The sequence below is a fragment of the Tachysurus vachellii genome, chromosome 10 (genome assembly GCF_030014155.1).
Source record: "Tachysurus vachellii isolate PV-2020 chromosome 10, HZAU_Pvac_v1, whole genome shotgun sequence".
Classification (NCBI taxonomy): domain Eukaryota; kingdom Metazoa; phylum Chordata; class Actinopteri; order Siluriformes; family Bagridae; genus Tachysurus; species Tachysurus vachellii.
Window position 1 is genome coordinate 21757793 of NC_083469.1, and position 20837 is coordinate 21778629.

Below are 20837 nucleotides of genomic sequence, written 5' to 3' on the forward strand. Positions count from 1 at the left end.
ACTGCTTTGTGGTGTTACCAGACTTTTTTCATGGTGTTTATTCAAACCCTGTTTGGGATTTAATTCTACCATTAACGGGATGTTGATAGATTATTGTTAGCTCAAGCCAAGTTAATTGATTTTGCTGTTGATCTCCTGTTGTCTCCTCAGGCAATGTGACCACGCCAAATGTGTGCGCCGTGTGTCAGAGGTCATCAGGAATAAGGACATCATGCTCTCAGTGTGATCGTCCTGCGTGTCCCGCCTGCATGCAGCAGTGCAACAGCTGTTCCAGCCTCTGCTGCTCCGTCTGCACCATCACAGAGTAATGCCACACCCATCTATGCTGCACCATACACCTTCTGAAAAGCATGCTACAGTTTATTAGCTTTTACTTCTATTACTTCAGGTTTATAGATTTTTCAGTGTTTCCTAGATGATTAAGTGCTATAACTTTCATTGTACTATTTTGTAGATTTTTATATTTTGAAAAATTGATAAGTTCTAACAACTTGCATGATGTTCTCTATCTACAGTTACACAGACCGCTATGACAAAGTCCTCTGCTGTAGCTGCTCTTCATGAGGCGGACACAAAGGTGGACCAGACCGATTGCTGAATGAAAGGAAATGTATTTTTCTTGTAATAAACTTTAATGCATTCCACACTGTAAATGAATTTTATATAGCTTTTACATCTATATAATTTCTGTGTACATATGTTTTTAATCATTAAATAAATACTTGGACAATTTTTTTCCTTTTTTTTTTTTTTTTTTTTTTTTTTTTAAATTAGAAATTATGGATAGCCTATATCTTCGATTGGAGGCTTTAATTTTGTGGATTTATAGGAATTTTTTCTGAAGTTTGAACAACACATCAAATGTGCCACCTAGGGGACGAACACTCTGGACTCCAGGGTTGGGGTTCGATTCCCGCCTCCTCCTTGTGTGTGTGGAGTTTGCATGTTCTCCCTGTGCCTCGGGGGTTTCCTCCGGGTACTCCGGTTTCCTCCCCCGGTCCAAAGACATGCATGGTAGGTTGATTGGCATCTCTGGAAAATTGTCTGTAGTGTGTGAATGTGTGTGTGTGTGCCCTGCGATGGGTTGGCACTCCATCCAGGGTGTATCCTGCCTTGATGCCCAATGATGCCTGAGATAGGCACAGGCTCCCCGTGACCTGAGGTAGTTCGGATAAGCGGTAGATGATGAATGAATGTCACTGGTAAGAGGGAAGGTGGTGGTATCTTTATATTCATAACAGCTGGTGCAACAACACCAAAATTAGACATTTGTTGGTCTTCTGATTAGGAGTACATGACTTAAATCCAGGCCAGTTTACCTTCCACAGGAGTTTACAGCTCACCGGATGCTAACATCAGCATAGCATTAACCTCCTTGCTCAGTGCTATTAATTCAGAGCACCGCAACAGTCCTGAAACAGCCTACATCTTCGATATAAAACAAAGTCTACTCGAACATCAAGAACGGTTTTAGAACAATATAACCACCACATCTAGGCCAGTTAGAGCACTCCTAACTCTAACCATACTCCTAACTCCAACATACACCACCCTCTGAAGATAAGCTCAACCTACCACAATGACTCCTAATACCTGACCTGAAGGAGCTTCCTCACAGTTGTAGGGCTATTTTGAGAGGACAGATTTTGACATTTTCATAGACCTGAAGGTGTGTACATCAACAATATCTGCTCCATAGAATAACTCGACAATGTCGCTGTAAAATCAAATCAGGGTGTACCCCAGTCAGAAGCCCAAAGGAAGTCAAAACACTCCTCAAGGCCCAAAATACCGCCTTCAGGTCTGTCGACAGGGCCCTTTACAGTGCTGTTAGAGCCAGCCTAAAAAGAGGCATCAAGGAGGCTAAAGCGGCCTACAAGAGGAAAATTGAGGATAATTTTTCCAACAACAACCCATGACAGGTTTGCAAGGTATTCAGCACATATCCAACTAAGCCTCTTCTGACAACCACATCATCATTGTGCAGGAGCATGATGTGAGGCATGTTCTCAAAGCAGTAAACCCAAGTTGGCTGGCTCTGAAGGAATGTGCAAAACAGCTCTCTGCTGTCTTTACCAAGATCTTCAACCTATCCTAGTACACATCCAGCATACCAACCTGCCTGAAATCTGCCACGATCAGCCTACTGCCAAAAGAAAGTGTTGCCTGTGGCCTCACTGACTACTGCCCAGTCACACTCACTCCAGTCATAATGAAGTGATCAAGAGACTGGTCCTACAGCACATAAAACTCTCCCATAAGTCTCCCATTCTCCTTTGACCCTCATTAATTCCCCTGTCATACTGTCATAGCAAGTAGATTAGTCACCAAACTTGACAGCCTTAGACTTTCCCAACCCATGTGGCACTGGATTAAGGACTTTCTAACAGATGGCATCCAGTCTGATAGACTAGGCCACCACCCCTCCTCCATGTAGCGCAAAACCCAAACACAGAAGTGCCAGAAGATTTGTTATGGCTAGCAGAACAATTTGAGCCCAGGCTTAGAAGCGAGATGGTTTTATATTTAATTCAAATCAAATCAATTCAAATTTATTTGTTTAGTGCTTTTAACAATGGACATTGTGTCAAAGCAGCTTTCCAGAACCTAAGAAACATAATACAAAGGTTAATATTATACAAAGGTCCATATAAAATAAGATTAATATTAGACATATTTTTAAATGTGTTTGTATTTATCATCAGTGAGCAAGTCTAAGGAGCAGGTGATTGTGGCAAGGAAAAACTCCCTTAGATGGAAGAGGAAGAAACCTTAAGAGGATCCAGACTCAAAATGGAACCCATCCTTATTTGGGTGACACTGGAGGGTGTGATTATAAATATACAGTCTGCTATTCTAAAGTTAGGGAGCTAAATATGAAAATGCTCCACCACCTTTAGTAGATTTTAATATTCTGGGAACTACCAGAAGTTTTGTGATCTCAGAGAGCGTGAAGGATTATAGCATGTTAGAAGACATGGGACCTGACCATTTAGAGCCTTATATGTAAGTACAGCTAAACAAGTAGCCTGTGTAGAGATAATAAAATTGGGGTTATATGATCATATTTTCTTGTCCTGGTAAGAACTGTGGCAGCTGCATTTTGGACTAACTGTAGCCTATTTATTGAAGATGCAGGACAACCACCTAGTAATGCATTACAATAGTTCAGTCTGGAGGTCATGAATGCATGAACTAGCTTCTCAGCATCAGCTACAGATAGGATGTTTCTTAGCTTGGCAATATTTCTAAGGTGGAAAAAGGCTGTTTTTGTAATATGGGCGATATGATTTTCAAAAGACAAGTTGCTGTCTAATATAACACCCACATCTTTCACTGTCGAGATAGTAGTTACAGTACATCCCTCTAAATGGAAGTTGAATTGTGAGAGCTTCTGTGTACTGGTTTTTGGGCCAATAAGTAATATTACTGCCTTACCAGTATTTAACAATAGAAAATTACAGGTCATCCAGTCTTTTATCTCTTTAACAGACTCAGTTGATTTAGAAAATGTAGATATTTCATCTGGTTTTGAAAAGATATATAGCTGCATATCGGCATAAGAATGGAAGCTAATCCCATGCCTTCTAATAATGTTTCCCAAGGGAATATATATTGAGAAAAGCAGAGGTCCGAATGCAGCACTGAGATCGATCATCTATCTATCTATCTATCTATCTATCTATCTATCTATCTATCTATCTATCTATCTATCTATCTAAAAAGACATGCCCAATTTAAAAAATAACCTTAGCATCTTAAGGCCTGAGCCAAGAGAGGGCTGTCTACTAAACACCAACAACATTTTCTACCCTATCAAGTGGAATAGCATGGTCAAGCTGCACTAAGATCAAGTATCACAAGCAAGGAGATACAACCCTGATCAAAAGCCAGTAACAGGTCATGTATCATTTTAATCAGTGCTGGCTCTATGCTGTGCCCTAAATCCTAACTGATACTTTCTGTAAATGTTATTTCTATGTAGGTAAGAGCATAGCTGCTTTGTACGAGATTTTCTAGAATTTTAGAGATAAAGGGGAAAGAAAGTCTATCAAATCGTTGGGTTTTAAATGAGGAATCTGAATATTCTTTTTTTTTTTCATTAAAATACTTCATGAATGGCTTCATAACATGTCATATTTGTGCCCCAAATGTAGATATTAACAATTTAATAATTTTGACAGAGTTATGGAAGGGTCAACTTAAAAAAAAAACACTACAAAAGACAATGAAGACAACCCAAATAATACGACTGTGCAGCCATCCACAGATCGAATCATATTATCAAGTTCGCCAAAGACACGACCGTGGTGGGTCTCATCAACAAGAACGACGAGTCAGCATACAGAGAGGAGGTGCAACAGCTAACTGCCTGGTGTAGAGCCAACAACCTTTCTAAAACTAAAGAGATGGTTGTGGACTTCAGAAAAGCACAGAGCTACCACTCTCTGCCGAACATCGACGGATCATCCGTAGAGATCGTCAAGAGCACCAAATTTCTTGGTGTTCATCTAGCGGAGAACCTCACCTGGACACTCAACACCAGCTCCATTACCAAGAAAGCCCAGCAGCGTCTCTACTTCCTACAGAGGCTGAGAAAGGCACATCTTCCTCCCCCCATCCTGACCATGTTCTACAGAGGGACCATTGAGAGCATTCTGAGCAGCTGCATCACTGTCTGGTTTGGGAACTGTAACTGTATCTCGGATCGCAAATCCCTGCAGCGGATAGTGAGGACAGCTGAGAAGATCATTGGGGTCTCTCTTCCCTCTATCATGGACACTTACACCACACGCTTCACCCGCAAAGCCAACAGCATTGTGGATGTCACCACACACCCCTCACACACTCTTCACCCTCCTGCCGTCTGGAAAAAGGTACAGAAGCATTCGGGCCCTCACGACCAGACTGTGTAACAGTTTCTTCCCACAAGCCATCAGACTTCTCAATAACTGAACTGAACTGTACTGAGCACAACACACACACACATCATCTGTATGGACTGCACAGACCCACACAAAACACACACAGACACATCAAACTGTTTACATGCTGCTTACAATCCATCAAACTGTTTACATGCCGTTTTGCACATATTGTACAATATCTCAGTCATTTTGCACATACTATACAATATTTTTTTGTCATTTGCTGTTTTTGCACAATTCTCAAGAATTTTATCTCAAGGACCTGCTGCTAAGAAACTGTGTATTACTGCACGAAATATTGTTTGAACATTCAGTATTCACATACAGTAAATACACTGGTTGGTCGGCGCTGTTCCTGCACTGTCTTTTGTCCTGCACTGTCTTGTCTGTCTTGTTTGTCTTGTCCTGCACTGTTTGCACCAGGTTGCACAGTTGCAATTTATTTACTTACAAGTCCTTAGCCCTGTATTTGTTTTATGTAGCTCCCTGATCCTGGAGAAACGTTGTCTCATTTCGCTATGTTCTGCAACAGCTATATATGGTTGAAATGACAATAAAAGCTTCTTGACTCTTGACTTGACTTGATGTACCTGAACAAATTAGCATGAGCTGTGGCAGAGCACATTGGAGAGAGCAAATTAGCATAGAAAAGATTCTTAACGTGATTAAGGACTTTCAACAAGACAGCTATAAACAACTTCAGGATATAAAAGAATAATTGAACAATAATTGAAGTCTATTAAAAGAAGGTTGAAAATAGATTTCATGAAGCGCAAAACACAAACACAAAACAGAAGTGCCGGAAGATTTGCTATGGCTAACAGAACAATTTGAGCCCAGGCTTACAAGAAAGACTGTCGAACATCAGAAGTTGCAGAATCCTAGAAAGGGTTGAGTAGCACTGTTTGGACATGATTTCTTTCCTGGAGGATTTTCTTAAATCGACCCAAGATCTCAACTCAGCGGTGAACATCCAGATTGAACAGGCTCACAGAGATCACAGAGCACTCAAACCACGCTTGATAATTGTCAAGTTTCTGAAATAGAAGTAGAAAAGAGCTGGTTATCAAAATGGCCAGGGAGAAGAAGGTGATCGAATGGAAAGGATTTTTCAATCATGATTATGCCCCTGATGTGCTGTGGAAACAGAGGAAATACCAAGAGGATAAAAGTATGTTGAACACAACATCAAATTTTTAATACTGTTTCCGGCCAAGTTAAAGGTTTTCTATACTGAAGGCACAGTTATCTACAACTCCACAGAGGCAGCAACGACCTATATGGGAAAAAGACGTCTAGTGACCATACTCAGCGCACCCTCTTCACTGATTGAGCAAGTTCAGTGTCTTACCTGGAGAAAGATCATCAAGAATCATGGTGCACCTGCTCACACACACACCATCCTACAAAGTCAAACTTCTATAGTTTAGGCCTTTACAAGCAGACGACCAAAGAAATGTCCTTTTTATGGGGCTAAATTTCTTGAAGGTATTGTGATGCTCTTTTTCAAGCTCTTTCATTATCAATGTATCATTTTCCTTTTTTACTTTACACTTCCCAATATAAAAATATACTTTTTAAGTGCAAATTATCGCGAAGAAAAAGATGAACATTTTAAGTGCATGGGGCCTTAGTATGCTGCAAGTACAGGAGAAATGATCAAAAATACATGGAAATACGTGGAATCAATGAAAATGAGTAGTTTTTAGAAAGTTTTAGTTTTAGTAAATTTAGTAAATAGTAATTTTAGTCTAAAGTTTTAGTTTTAGTAAAAGTGGCATGATATAATGTAAAAGGTTTACTCAATCCTGTAAAAAAAAAAAGATGTCAAAACTTAAAATGGAGAAGATTGAAATAGCATTGTTTCAAGAGACCCATCTCAATGTGACAGAGCATTAGAAATCTGGCTACAGGAGAGGAGTTGCAGTATTAATTGCTAATAAAACTATCTATGAACATCTTGATAAAATGAAAGATAGCGAGGATAGGTACATAATGATAAGAGATAGAGTTGAGGGCAGCTTAATGTCTATGCTCATCCAGGCAGTACAGTAACTGCTCTTTTTTTAAGACTCTGATAGATCTGATAGAATCTGATTTGCAAGGCATTTTTATTTGTGGATGGGATTTTAATATCTTATTAAACCCTAAATTAGACTCTTCAAAACCTTCAGCCGAACTATTAAGCCCAAGTGGTCCAAGTGGATTGAGTATCCTCCTATTCCTATTGAATCAAATGTCTTTTTGTTATAGAACAAATGTTTTATGTTTTATCTTTAAATATTGCATCCACATCCCCTTTTTTTCTGTAAATAGCTTTTATATAAACTGAAGCTAATTTAAAGAGATACATCGATCTGTTTTTGTCATGAAAAACTTGTGGCTTCAGAGATTTTTTATCCCTGATTAAGGAATATATTTGTAAGCTGGAAATGTTGTAAAAGTGACAAATGACAGGTGTTGTGAATAGTATTCTGTTTGCAATAAAACTAATAAGTCATTGCTGCTGTATATTGATGGGTGTGTACCTGTAGTTAATTTTGCTACAGCATTAAAAATTTAATATTAATCTAGAGACAGGGGTTGTAAGTCAGTGACAGTCCCAATCCCGAATAAATAGGGAGTCAAGAAGGGCATCCGGCGTAAAACATGCCAAATCTAAACATGTGAATCAGCAGTGGGAATTCCATGCCGGATTGGTCGTTAACAATGACCACCACCGGCACTGTTGACCTTCAGGGTGCTGGCGGAAATTGGATTACTGTTGGTCGAGGAAGGAGAGGAGGGAGGAGGGTTCGTAGGCAGAGAAAAAAAGGAAAGGCAGGAGTATAGGTCTGAGAATAGGAACACTTAACGTTGGTACAATGACAGGGAAAAGTAGAGAGCTGGTGGACATGATGGATGGTAGGTAGGTAGATGGAAGGTAGATGCAGGAGACCAGGTGTAAGGGGAGCAAAGTACGTAGTATTGGAGGGGGAAAAACTGTTTTATTATGATGTGGATAGGAAGAGAAATGGGGTAGGAGTGATCCTGAAGTATGAGTTTGTGAGGAATGTATTACAGGTGAAAAGACTCTCAGACAGGGTAATTAGGTTGAAGTTGGAAATTGAAGGGGTGATGTTGAATGTCATCGGTGGTTATGCTCCGCAAGTAGGCTGTGAGTTAGAAGAGAAGGAGAGATTCTGGAGTGAGTTAGATGAGGTGTTGGAGAGCATTTCCAGATGGGAGAGAGTAGTGATTGGAGCAGACTCCAACGGGCATATGTTGGGGAACAGAGGTGATGAATAGGTGATGCACAGTTTTGGTGATAAAGAAACCTAGAAGGGCAGATGGTGGTGGACTTTGCTAAGCGGATAGAAATGGATGTAGTTAACACTTATTTCCATAAGAGAGAAGAATAGAGAGTAACAAGATATACGAGTGGAGGTAGGAGTATGTAGGCAAAAGACATTCTATGTAGACGAGGCAATCTGAGAGAGATTAGTTATTGGTAAGTGGCGGTAGGGGAGAGTGTAGACAGACAGCAACTGATATTGATGTGAAGGATGTCTCTGGTGGTCAGGATGAAAAGGAGAGGGGTCAAGAAGGTGCAGAAGTTTAAGTATTTGGGGTCAACCATCCAGTGAGATGGGGAGTGTGGAAAAGAGGTGAAGAGGCGAGTGCAGGTGGTTTGGAGAGGGTGGAAAAAAGTGTCAGGGTGTTGTGTGCCAGATGAGTGTCAGCAAGATTCATAGGAAAGGTGTTCAAAATAGTAATGAGACCAACTATGCAGTACGGGTGAGAGACTGTAGCAGTGATGAAAAGACATGAGGCAGAGATGGAGGTTCTCTTTAGGAATGACGACAATGGACAGGATTTGGAACAAGCACATCAGAGAGACAGCTCAGGTTGGCTGTTTTGGGGACAAGGTCAGAGGCTAGACTGAGATGGTTTAGACATGTGCAGAGGAGGGAGATGGTTATATTTGTAGAAGGATGTTGGAGATGGAGCTGCCAGGTATGAGGTCAAGAGGAAGGCCAAAGAAGAGTTATATTGATGTGTTGAAAGAGGATGAACATGAACTTAACCAATGCGAGAGTAGAGGATGCCAAGGATAGAGTTAGGTGAAAACAGATGATGAAGATGAAGAAGAAGAAGAAAAAGAAGAAGATTAAAAATTTAGGATTATTTTGATATCTTCATTTATGGTGGAGAGATACAATGATCTAGCAGCACTAAGAGATTTTTGTGTCTCAGATGGCTTTCCTTCCATGTTATATGTACACTGATTATTTTGTTTGAACGCCAATTACGATCAAAATTCCTAGTTGATTGTTTTAAGTCTTGAGACTTGAGACTCATTGTACCAGGGTGCTAGTTTTTTCTTTTATAATTTTTCTTTTAGATGGAGCTTTCATATCTAAGGTGTAGCAAAACACTGACTCTAAGTAATCAGTCTCCTGATCAAGTTGTCAGACCGATCCAATCATGAAAGATATTTCTGGGAGACTATTGGTAAATCTCTCTGAAGTAGCAGACATAAATGTACTTTTAACATGTCAAAATGCATATATTGTGTCCAAGACTTTCTTTTAACAAAATGAGTTAATGGTCTGAGACAGCTTCGGATTGTGGAAGTGTGACTATATTTTCGATATGTAATCCAAAGGTTAGAACCAGATCAAGACTTTGACTTCCATTATGAGTGGGTCTGACTACATTCTGATCAAACCCCTACTGAATCTTAGATGAACACAACTGCTTTTCTCAGAGTATCTTTTAACTTTTCAAAATGAATAATAAAGTCTCTCACCATTAATGCTTTGTCTAAAAAAAAACAACTAGGTTTGAAATTAAATCTGCAAATTCACAGAGAAATTCAGAATACGGCCCCAGAGTTCTGTTATTGGGTATTGACATGGTAGACTTATTTTTTTTAGCTACATTGGTTAAGTTAGTATAAAGTACAGTATTCTATAGTATAGTATAGAACTTAAAATGTGTTGAATTTATGTCTAGATTGTTCATCATGAATCATGCTCGGAAATCATGCTCATGAGCATGAATAACTACGAGACCTCCTCCCCTGCCTATTAGGCTTGGCTGATGCATATATCTGTAACCAGGTGGACACGCATTAATCCATGTTTCTGTTAAGCATAGAACATTAAACGTCTCATCAGCAATCATTTTATTAACAATGAGTGCTTTAGGTGCAAGAGATCTAAAATTTAACAGTCCTGGCTTCAGATCCAAGGTGCTGGCTTTGTATTCACTATGATGTCATTTTATACTAATAAGGTTTCTAAAATAAATTTTCTGAGTGTTTATACATTTTTGTTTAGCTCGGGAAACAGACACAGTCTCTAAATTGTAAACCCAGAGTAGATATAGATTAGATAATTAGATAAGCATTACCTCCGGGTACTCCGGTTTCCTCCCCCGGTCCAAAGACATGCATGGTAGGTTGATTGGCATCTCTGGAAAAATTGTCCGTAGTGTGTGATTGCGTGAGTGAATGAGAATGTGTGTGTGTGTGCCCTGCGATGGGTTGGCACTCCGCCCAGGGTGTGTCCTGCCTTGATGCCCGATGACGCCTGAGACGCCGGCACAGGCTCCCCGTGACCCGAGATAGTTCGGATAAGTGGTAGAAAATGAATGAATGAATGAATGAATGAATAAATGTTTGACAATGATTTTCACAGATTTAGTTGATAGCAGGGCTCTCAAGTTTTGAAGGCAGGCAAGCGTGTTATTGTAAGTGTTTGTTGCCTTTTTGGACTCCTTTATCATTTGTAATGCTGCTCCCTTTTAAAACAGTTCGGCTCAAGCCAAGCCATTTTTAGGGTCATGATTGAGGACGATATTTTTTTTCATTGGTTGTTGCGTTAAATCTTACCCAGATAGTGCTATTTTCTGATTGGCTATTGTGTAGCCTCCTTTTTTTTGAGTGGCTGATAAGTGTCAGGCTCGACTAAGAGCTCCAGGGGAGATGCACTTGATTCCTGCCCGGTTCCATAGAGACAGCGGTGCGGACAGATACATTTTGGGCGCTGCGGCATATTAAATATATGATAAATAGTCAAAAAGTTTTTCTGCGTGAGAAATATGATGTGTGGCGAGAGAATGTGAGAAATGACTCTCAATGCGTGACACTTGACAGCCCTGTGATAGTGGAGCTGCCCACGCTGACACCCCAGCAGCCTGACACCCCAGCTGCATGACACCCAGCAGCTTGACACCCCAGCTGCATTACACCCAGCAGCTTGACACCCCAGCTGCATGACACCCCAGCTGCCTGACACCCCAGCTGCCTGACACCCCATCTTCCTGGCCTGCCCTTTAGATACACCTCTACTGTGTAATTTGAGTAATACTTTATTATCTGTGTAATAAGGAGGAGTCTTCATTGTACATTGCAGTACAAACCCTGAATAAATACATCCAGGGATAACAATCACTTGCGTATTATGTGTTATTATGTGTTAACAGTTTGTGAAACTGTTAGATCATAAAGAAGAAATATTTGTGACATGTAGTCATCTTGGAAAAAGTATTATTCATAGGTAAATATTATATTATTATGAATATAATCTAATATAAGATATAAAGTTTTTCTAAACTTTCAGGATACTAGAGATCTCTTGGATGATGACTCCAGAATGTAATAACACTGATCACTTCTCTGTACTTGCAGGCTGCTTTAATCCATTTTTTTAAATTCATACATGTCCTTAATTTTCTGTCCTTTTGAGTAATGAACCAGTATTTTATGGGATTAGGTTCCATTGTTATGCTGACGATACCCAGTTATATATCTTACCAAAACCAGATGAAATATCTAAATTGTCTAAATTAACTGAGTACATTTAAGAGATAAAAGATTGAATGACCTGTCATTTTCTGTTGTTAAATATTAATAAGGCAGAAATACTACTTATCGGTCCAAAAACCGGTACACAGAAGCTCAACTTCCATTTAGAGGGATGTACTTTAACTACTAGCTCAACAATGTAAGACCTGGGTGTTATATTAGATGGCAATTTTTCTTTTGAAAATCATATCTCCCATATTACTAAAACAGCCTTCTTCCACCTCAGAAATATTGCCAAGCTAAGAAACATCCTATCTTTATCTACTGCTGAGAAGCTAGTTCATGCATTCGTGATTTCCAGACTGGACTATTGCAATGCATTACTAGGTGCTTGTCCTGCATCTTCAATAAATAGGCTACAGTTAGTCCAAAATGCAGTTGCCAGAGTTCTTACCAGGACAATAATCATAAATGATCATATAGAATATGATTATAAAACCCCAATTTTATCATCTTTACACTGGCTACCTGTTAAGTTTAGAATTGATTACAAACTGCTGCTACTTACTTGCAAGGCTCTAAATGGTTTAGTTCCCATTTATCTAACCAGTCTTTTAACATGTTACAGTCCTTCACGGTCTCTGAGATCACAAAACTCAGGACGTCTAGCAGTTCCCAGACTATCAAAATCTACTAAAGGCGTAGAGCGTTTTCTCTCAAGGTTTCTTCCTTTACTACCCAAGGTTTTTTTTTCCTTGCCACAGTCGCTTCAGTCACCTCAGACTTGCTCATTGTGGATACAACACATTCAAATATATCTAAAATTAATCTTGAATTTTTGTATTATAATAGTCATCTTTGTATTAAAATTTTGTTTTATGTTCATGTTCTGTAAAGCTGATTTGAGACCATTTCAATTGTAAAAAGCGCTATACAAATAAACTTGAATTTGAATTTATTTTACCATAGCTTGTTCTCTTTTCATAGACAATTATGTACACTTTTACTAAACCCAATCACTGGATTGTACACATCTCTGTATAAGTGTCTGTTAGATACGTTTTAACAGCACACGTCTGATTAATAACCACAAAGAAATAAAAGGTGACATTCTTCACTTTTGCTTCGTTCTTTATTTACTGTTTTTGCAGGTCTAAGCTGCTTGATAAAACAACAGGAAAATGATTTTGAAATTAACAATTCAAATACCTTCTGGGGACGTTGTATTATAAAAAGCTGCTGCTTGTTTCTTCTGTCATTTTCTTGTAACCTTCTTCTCTATTCTCTCACATGCTAAAGTAATTAAATAAGTAGCTATGTATAATGTAGTTCATTTTCTTCAGCAAACCACTGCTCATTCAAATTAAAACAGAATACGGAGTGGGTAGAATAATGAACATATTTGCTCAGATTTCTTAAATCACAACCAAAACCAGACCAATAATTCCATCTAAAACTCTATCTATAAACAAGTAGCCATCAGAATCTTTAGAATTCGCCTCAGGCACCCAAAAGTAAAATAAACATAATTCCCAAATGCATTTTGTATCTACAAAGAGCGTTATAAGTCTTCTGTTTCCCTTTCTGTATTTCTTATACTAAAAGAACTCAAAGGCTCCAAGATTAAAACTGTCAGGTAAATTTCCATTACAGCAGGTCTGAGGACTTGAAGAACCATCCCACCCTCATACCACCACAGTGTTGCTGTAATTATAAAAAGTCTAATAACCTTTTCTTTTTTTTTTACATCGTCTACATTTTACCCGCAGTAATCACAATCAAATGGCTTTTACAAGGGCATTTGGTCACAGCAAATATATCCCCAAATCAAACTTAAATACAGTGGAGTCGGCTTGGTCAAAAAGGTTCCACTTTTGACAGCAGAAAGTGCAGAGGAACGATGATGGACCATTTAGGCTTTGAGCTGAAACTGAATTGTTAACTTAGTAGTTGTGGATGTTGCAGCCAGGAAGTGTGCAAGCGTGACGCAGTTCATTAAAAAAAGGTGGTGAAATGGTCAGGCAGTTACAGAAGCATGTGTGTTTAACAGATCAGATTACTTAATGTCATCCCATCGTTTTGCCAGCAGAAGGCGGCAAAGGATTCTTGGATTTTTTTTCTTTTTACAATTTCTTTTAGTCAGTGACCTGCATTTATGAGTACTGTGTTCATATTTACAAACCTCTTCACAGTTAGCACAACAACGGTCTATGTGGACTGAAGCACCTTTCATTGCTTTGCATTATGTAAAAGCATTAAATAACCTCAGCTTTCAAACTTCATGAATTCTTATATCATTCAAACTCACCATTCAACAAAACTAAACGTATCTACAGAACATTTTTCACCTTTTCATACTGTTTTAAAAACTAATCAATATAACTAAAAAAAAGTCCAAGTAAATGTTCTTTATTATTATAAAAAATATATTTAATTCTACTTTTAATAAAATAAATAAACCAATAGACTAAAATAACTAATAATAAAGTATATTAACTAATTAAGTAAGGGTATTATTAATATATTAAGTATGTATTAATATATATAAATGTAACTGAAATGTAATAAAGTGTGCGTTACAAATGCAAACATCTTTGACGTCATCTGCGTGTTAGTTGTTGTACAATTGTTTATTTATATTTAAACTGGCTCCATAGTGATAGTTTAAATTAAAACACTGCTTGTTCGCCGATAAACATCGTCTCCATTATCACCACTCTACAACTTCTGACACAACTGAACTCTACAACTTCTGACACAACTGAACTCTACAACTTCTGACACAACTGAACTCTACAACTTCTGACACAACTGAACTCTACAACTTCTGACACAACTGAACTCTACATCTTCTGACACAACTGAACTCTACATCTTCTGACACAACTGAACTCTACAACTTCTGACACAACTGAACTCCACAACTTCTGACACAACTGAACTCTACAACTTCTGACACAACTGAACTCTACAACTTCTGACACAACTGAACTCTACATCTTCTGACACAACTGAACTCTACAACTTCTGACACAACTGAACTCTACAACTTCTGACACAACTGAACTCTACAACTTCTGACACAACTGAACTCTACATCTTCTGACACAACTGAACTCTACAACTTCTGACACAACTGAACTCTACAACTTCTGACACAACTGAACTCTACATCTTCTGACACAACTGAACTCTACAACTTCTGACACAACTGAACTCTACATCTTCCGAAGACACGATAGCTGTAAGAGGATTTCTACCGGACCTGAAGAGCTGGACTGTAGGTGAGATCGCTCGTGCTGCGGGTCTCGTCGCTTTCTCTGCCGGTGCGGGTTACTGCATTTACCGCAGCCTACGGAGAGAAAGAGCTCCTCCGGACCGCACTCAGCCTTCTCACGGTAGGAGGAGCTTTATCCTACCATGTGACTTTAATGTTTCACTGGTTTTACAATAAATCCTGTTGATGTTACAGTGTTACAGTCTAATGTTATGTAGCTCACAAGCGACCTCGTCTATGTAGACAATTAGCCTCATGCTAGTTATCGTGCTAGCGAACTTGGCTACTTGTTTAAATTACACTATAAAATCCTTACAATTTGCTCAACAAGTTATTTTATTTCCATTATGAATTATTTTATGTATTTCATATCATATCTACTTGTCTGTTTTCTGAAATTACTACAAAATTTATTGGTAAATATAATATAAATATAATCGTTAGCCTAATGTTAGCTAACCTGCTAGCGATCTTAGCGGTCAGTTTAAATTACATACTAAAATCCCTAAAGGAGTTGATGAACGTAGCTGACGAGAATTTAGTTTATTTCCACAATATAATATTGAAGCCCATTAAAAAGTGACTTTTCACAACCCTGACTACTGGATTTACACTAAATCCTACTTAGACTAGTGATTAGTCAGATCTAAAGGGCTTGGTTGTCTACCTAGAGAACTTCACTAATCATTTCATTTACACATCATAGTGAGTATAAAGGTAGTTAGTTTTCTGAACTCAGATTTAACAATTCAGGATGATTTTTTAATAGATTTGTGTGTTGGACAGGTGCAGGAGGTTTTAGAGAGTTTAATCATGTCACATCAAATGTACAGTGAATTTACATTTACATTTACAGCATTTGGCAGACGCCCTTATCCAGAGCGACGTACATAAGTGCTTAAATCTCTAACATTGAATACATTAATGCTGGATCACTAAGTTACATACTTAAGATACCATGAGTTTAAAACATTTGTTCAAAGTTACAATGAAAAAGTGTCAAAGGTGTTTTGTTTTTTTCTTAAATGCAAAAGATAAGGAAAGAAGTGCTAGTTGAAGTGTTTCCTGAATAAGTAGGTCTTCAACTGCCCCTTGAAAATAGCCGGTGACTCAGCTGTCCGGACCTCTAGGGGAAGTTCATTCCACCACCTTGGTGCCAGTACAGAGAAGAGTCTTGTAGTATACTCTTACAAAAGAGTATTACCCTGAGAGATGCCTCTTACCCTGCCTCTTACCCTGAGAGATGGTGGAACCAGTCGAGCAGTGCTGGTAGATCGGAGGGTGCGGGGTGCAGTGCGAGGAGTGATGAGGGCTTTGAGGTAAGAGGGAGCTGGTCCATTTTTGGCTTTGTAGGCCAGCATCAGTGTTTTGAATCTGATGCGTGCAGCTACCGGAAGCCTGTGGAGGGATCGCAGCAGCGGGGTGGTATGCGAGAACTTTGGCAGGTTGAAAACAAGCCGTGCAGCTGCATTTTGGATCATTTGCACAGGACGGATTGCGTTCATAGGTAGACCTGCCAGCAGTGCATTGCAGTAATCCAGTCTAGAAATGACAAGAGACTGAACAAGTACCTGAGCAGCCTGTGTGGACAGAAATGGTCGAATCCTTCTAATGTTGTAGAGAAGAAACCGACATGAACGAGTCACATTAGCAACATGAGAGGAAAAGGACAGTTGATTGTCCATGGTTACCCCAAGGTTGCGAGCTGTGGCTGAAGGGGAGATCAGATCATTGTGCAAGGATATAGCAAGATCATGACCTGGGAATGAATCACCTGGGATGAACAGCAGTTCAGTTTTGCTAGGATTGAGCTTTAACTGATGAGCAGTCATCCATGATGAAATTTCTGACAGACATGCTGAGATCCGGTCAGAAGCTGTGGCAATTTAAACAAGCTGACTACAAATGTTACAATTTGTCTGTTTCTTGATAAGCTAATTAATAATACAATTGACAGGGTTTTTAACGTTTAGGCATTAATAGGAAACTTTGATATTGTGTAGTTAAGTTGTAATTCTGATTCACCTAAAACTCATTGCAGAGCCTGTGGACATGCTGAGGGAATCATTAGATACTCCCTCTCTCCTCCAGGTATGTATCAGTTCAATAGTAACATTTTAACTTTGTGTGAAATGTGTAGGCCACTTTTGTCTAAGTGTGTGTGTGTGTGTGTGTGTGTGTGTGTGTGTGTGTGTGTGTGTGCGCATTAAGGTCGTTGAGCCAATTCTGCAACTGCTGCCCACCGAACCTCAAGACGAACCTTCAGCCGTCATTCTGGTAAACAAATCTTTCCTTTATTTGCTAAAGCCAATCACTGGATTTTACAAGGTTGCATTTACTGTAAAGGATGTTAGTATGAATCGGCTATGATAAGCAGCTCTTATGGTCTCCGTGCTATACATTTCACAGCCGCTCGATGCTGGTGAACTGAACAGCACTTGCTGCGATGTTCAGTTTGTGTCTGCAGACTCCTCATCCTCCCAGTCTGAGGTATTGTACAGTGCTGCAGCTGAGATACAAACACACAAACACCCTTTGCTACAAGTTTTAATGTCTAGTTTTGTTTCTCTATTTCTAGCCAGTGGACATCAGGAGAGACATCCCCGGAATGATAAGGGGTCCAGAGAGTCGGCTCTGCGGGCTCGAAACCGTAGAGACGCACCACTCGACTCACAAAGTAAACTTTTCCTTTATGGAATGAACAATATTTAAGGAATAAATATAAAAATTGACATTTCTGATTTGATATGATCTGTGAAATGTGGTCATAGATCATGAATTTTGTTTAATTGGCATTTGCAGGGATTCCCTTATTATACCAGATACGAGGAGAGTTTTCCTGGCATTCAGCTAAGTGATTGTTCATTGTGGCATCAAAAAATGTTATAAATTGCAGTGACTAAATTGAGTTTGTGTGTTTTAAGGTTGTTGAGCCACATCTTCATTCGCTGCCCAACGAACAACAAGAAGACCCATCAGCTGTTCTTCTGGTAACCAAAGCTTTCGTTTATTTACTAAACCCGATCACTGGATTTTACAAGGTTCTTTTTACTGAACAGAATATCAGTATGAACCTGCTATGATCAGAAGCACTTATGATCTTCCTGCTCTAATTTTCACAGCCACTCGATGCTGGAGAGCTGATCAGCGCTTGCCGAAACATTCAGTTCCTCTCAGCAGACACCTCCATCTCCCAGTCTGAGGTATTCTACAGTGTAGCAGCTATGATACAAACACACAAACACTCTGCTTTACAAGTTCTTATGTTTAGTTTTGTTTCTCTATCTCTAGGCAGTGAACATCAGGACATACCTCTTGTGGATGATAAGGGGCCCAGAGTGTCGTCTTTGCTGGTTTACAACCACAAAGACACAATCCATCAATCACATGGTAATCGCAGACCTAAGTACTCTGATGAAGAGAATTGACCTTGATGATTATTAGATACGCACCTTTGTGAAATACATCTTGAGTTTCAGCTGTTTGTCATTTGCAGGGATTCCCTTATCATACCACCACAGAGGACTGTTTCACTGGCATACAGGTAAGGGCTTATTTGTTGTGGCATCACAAAACTTTTGTTAATTGCAGTGATTAATTGTGTTCCTTTTAAATTGTTCTTTTCAGGTTGAATCTGGGAGGGTTACAGAATTTATTTCCTGTAACCGAGTGGAGACCGACATCATCGTGCCAGGTTTTTATTATGTGGTAAGTTTATTGCACTTTCATAAAATGTGTATTGTTGTTAGTAACTGTTTGAATTTGTCTGCAATGTCAATAATTTTTTTTTTATTCAACAGCAAACCATTAAACAGGTGACCTGCACATACCTGTTTGTGGGTAAAGATGGGAAAATGGACACCTCCACTTGGGAGAAGGAAGAGGTTCCCGTTCCATATGCGGTAATCCCATGTTTCACACCTGATGTGTATCTACATTTGGTGCTATTCACCTGAACGGGAGGCTGTAAAATCTACTGTGCAAGTTTTAACGATTCATTGATTTGGCTTGCAGGAGAGTGACGAGAGCTTTAACCCAGAGGAGATGGAGGTGCCCTTTATTTGGTATGAAACTCTTCACGGTTTAATGGTGTAACCTTGTATTGTGTGTTTAACATACACTAAGCATTTACATGTCCTGTTTCTTAGCTGCCATCTCTCAGACAGAGGGGTTACTGATGTGGGCCTGAAGCTGCCCGCTCTCCGTGAGGCGTTCGCTGTGAGTAAAACCTTTTTTCGGCTGCTGTTATTGCGCAGGTAAAGTCCACTCGGCTTTAATTTATATTGTGTGCTGTCTCATGTTCAGACTCTGCTTGCCAGCATCCACAACCAGAACTTCTTGTTCCTGGTTGGAAAGAAGATCGTCATGCGTCTGGCAGCGGCTAACATCCAGGTGACTTAAGGATGATGAAAAAGCAATTCATTTTAGTGACGAAAATACTTTGTTACTTAGCAAATTGAAAACCATAGCCAGTGAGTCACAGACATTTTGTTTGTTTTAACAGGACGTAGTTGGGGTGAAGTTGGCCTACGAGGCCTTGATTCAATTTCTGAGGACGCCTTCTTATCAGGATTCGATTGAGGCAGAGATCTCCTCCTGTGTAAGCTAATAATTGCCTGTGTGAAGTGACATGTTTAAATATAGTAGATTTGTATAATATAGTAAACAGGACTCTTAATATGTAATGCTAATTTCTTTTTGTAACCTTTCTCCTCTGTGCAGGTCCCCCACTACAACTTCCTGGATGTTTTTTTTGAGCTGATTCTGTTCCGCCATTTCAGAAGTGGCTCAACGCTTGAGACAGTAAGTGACTGATCAGGAGATTTATAAGCGATGTTGAATGTAAATTCAGAAGATAAAACCTTTAACCCTGATAGGACATGGCATTAATGATGCTTGTTGTTTTCCTTTCCTAAAGTTTAATGGAGGATTCTTGGAGCGCCTGCTCGAGCTCATCAGCATGTGGGATGTGGACGTGTGGGAGCCTGCAGCAGAGCTGTACTTCACAGTGCTTATCGTAAGTGTTTGAATATCTTCTGATGCCACGATACACAAATTCTCAGGATTGTATCTTAAATTCAGTGACACTGTGTTGGATGTGTGTGTGTGTGTGTGTGTGTGTGTGTGTGTGTGTGTGTGTGTGTAATTTGTCAACAGGATCATCTAACACAGCTTGCTGAAGTACTGTTCTCTCAGCCTCTGGAGCTCTACAGCGACCCAGCAGCCTTAGCCACCACGGTTCAGCATCTTCTCAAGAAGCACGTCCGACAGATGATGGACATTTTGGAGAAGCTCTGAGCAATGTCTTTTTTTATCGCTTTATTTTTTCTTCTTCTGATTTATTTTATGTTCGTTCTTTTCCCTCACTTCTTTTCCCTACATTGCTCAAGCTCTCCATAGGTAAGTATGAATTCATTTTATTTCTATATTTGATTAAGATTTTAAAAATCACTTTCCTTTCCTATAGGTGTGTTCAGTCAACCCCAGGACTGAAGACGGGCTTAACCCTAGGATCCCTCATCCCTTAATAATCATCCCATATTAATCTGTCCCTCTTTTCCTATCCCACTCCCCTATTCCTATAGATACTAAATAGGTTAATAGAATTTTTTGTAAATATAAAAAATAAAATAAAAAATTTATTGTTATATAGTGCTTATATTATTTAATAAATGTTTACATTTGTTTCTATTAAAGTCTGATTCTGATTATTTTTTATTCATCACAAAATGAATGTTTCATTCATCTAAAGATCCTTTTTAAAAACAAATTCAGAACCTTTAAATGGTTTACTAAAACGTGAGAAATGACAAATAACAAAATTCAGATATTTATACTC

General features: G+C 39.2%; 1 protein-coding gene and 2 long non-coding RNA genes across 3 annotated transcripts in view; all 3 read left to right on the forward strand.

The window, feature by feature from the left end:
* The window catches only part of siva1 (SIVA1, apoptosis-inducing factor), a 3156-nt gene extending 2424 nt beyond the window's left edge, over positions 1-732 (forward strand). The window contains exons 3-4 of the mRNA XM_060879077.1: positions 151-304; positions 516-732. Coding sequence (XP_060735060.1) covers positions 151-304; positions 516-564 — 203 coding nt within the window. The 3' untranslated portion in view covers positions 565-732. The remainder of the gene's footprint in view (positions 1-150; positions 305-515) is intronic.
* Positions 733-18287: 17555 nt separating this feature from the next.
* On the forward strand, positions 18288-18818 carry LOC132852049 (uncharacterized). Its single transcript, XR_009649093.1, has 4 exons — positions 18288-18388; positions 18495-18542; positions 18626-18706; positions 18799-18818. It is a non-coding gene; the product is annotated as an uncharacterized LOC132852049 (long non-coding RNA).
* A 902-nt stretch (positions 18819-19720) lies between these two features.
* On the forward strand, positions 19721-20637 carry LOC132852936 (uncharacterized). The gene is made up of 3 exons (XR_009649139.1): positions 19721-19801; positions 19917-20015; positions 20156-20637. It is a non-coding gene; the product is annotated as an uncharacterized LOC132852936 (long non-coding RNA).
* The last annotated feature ends 200 nt before the right edge of the window (positions 20638-20837 follow it).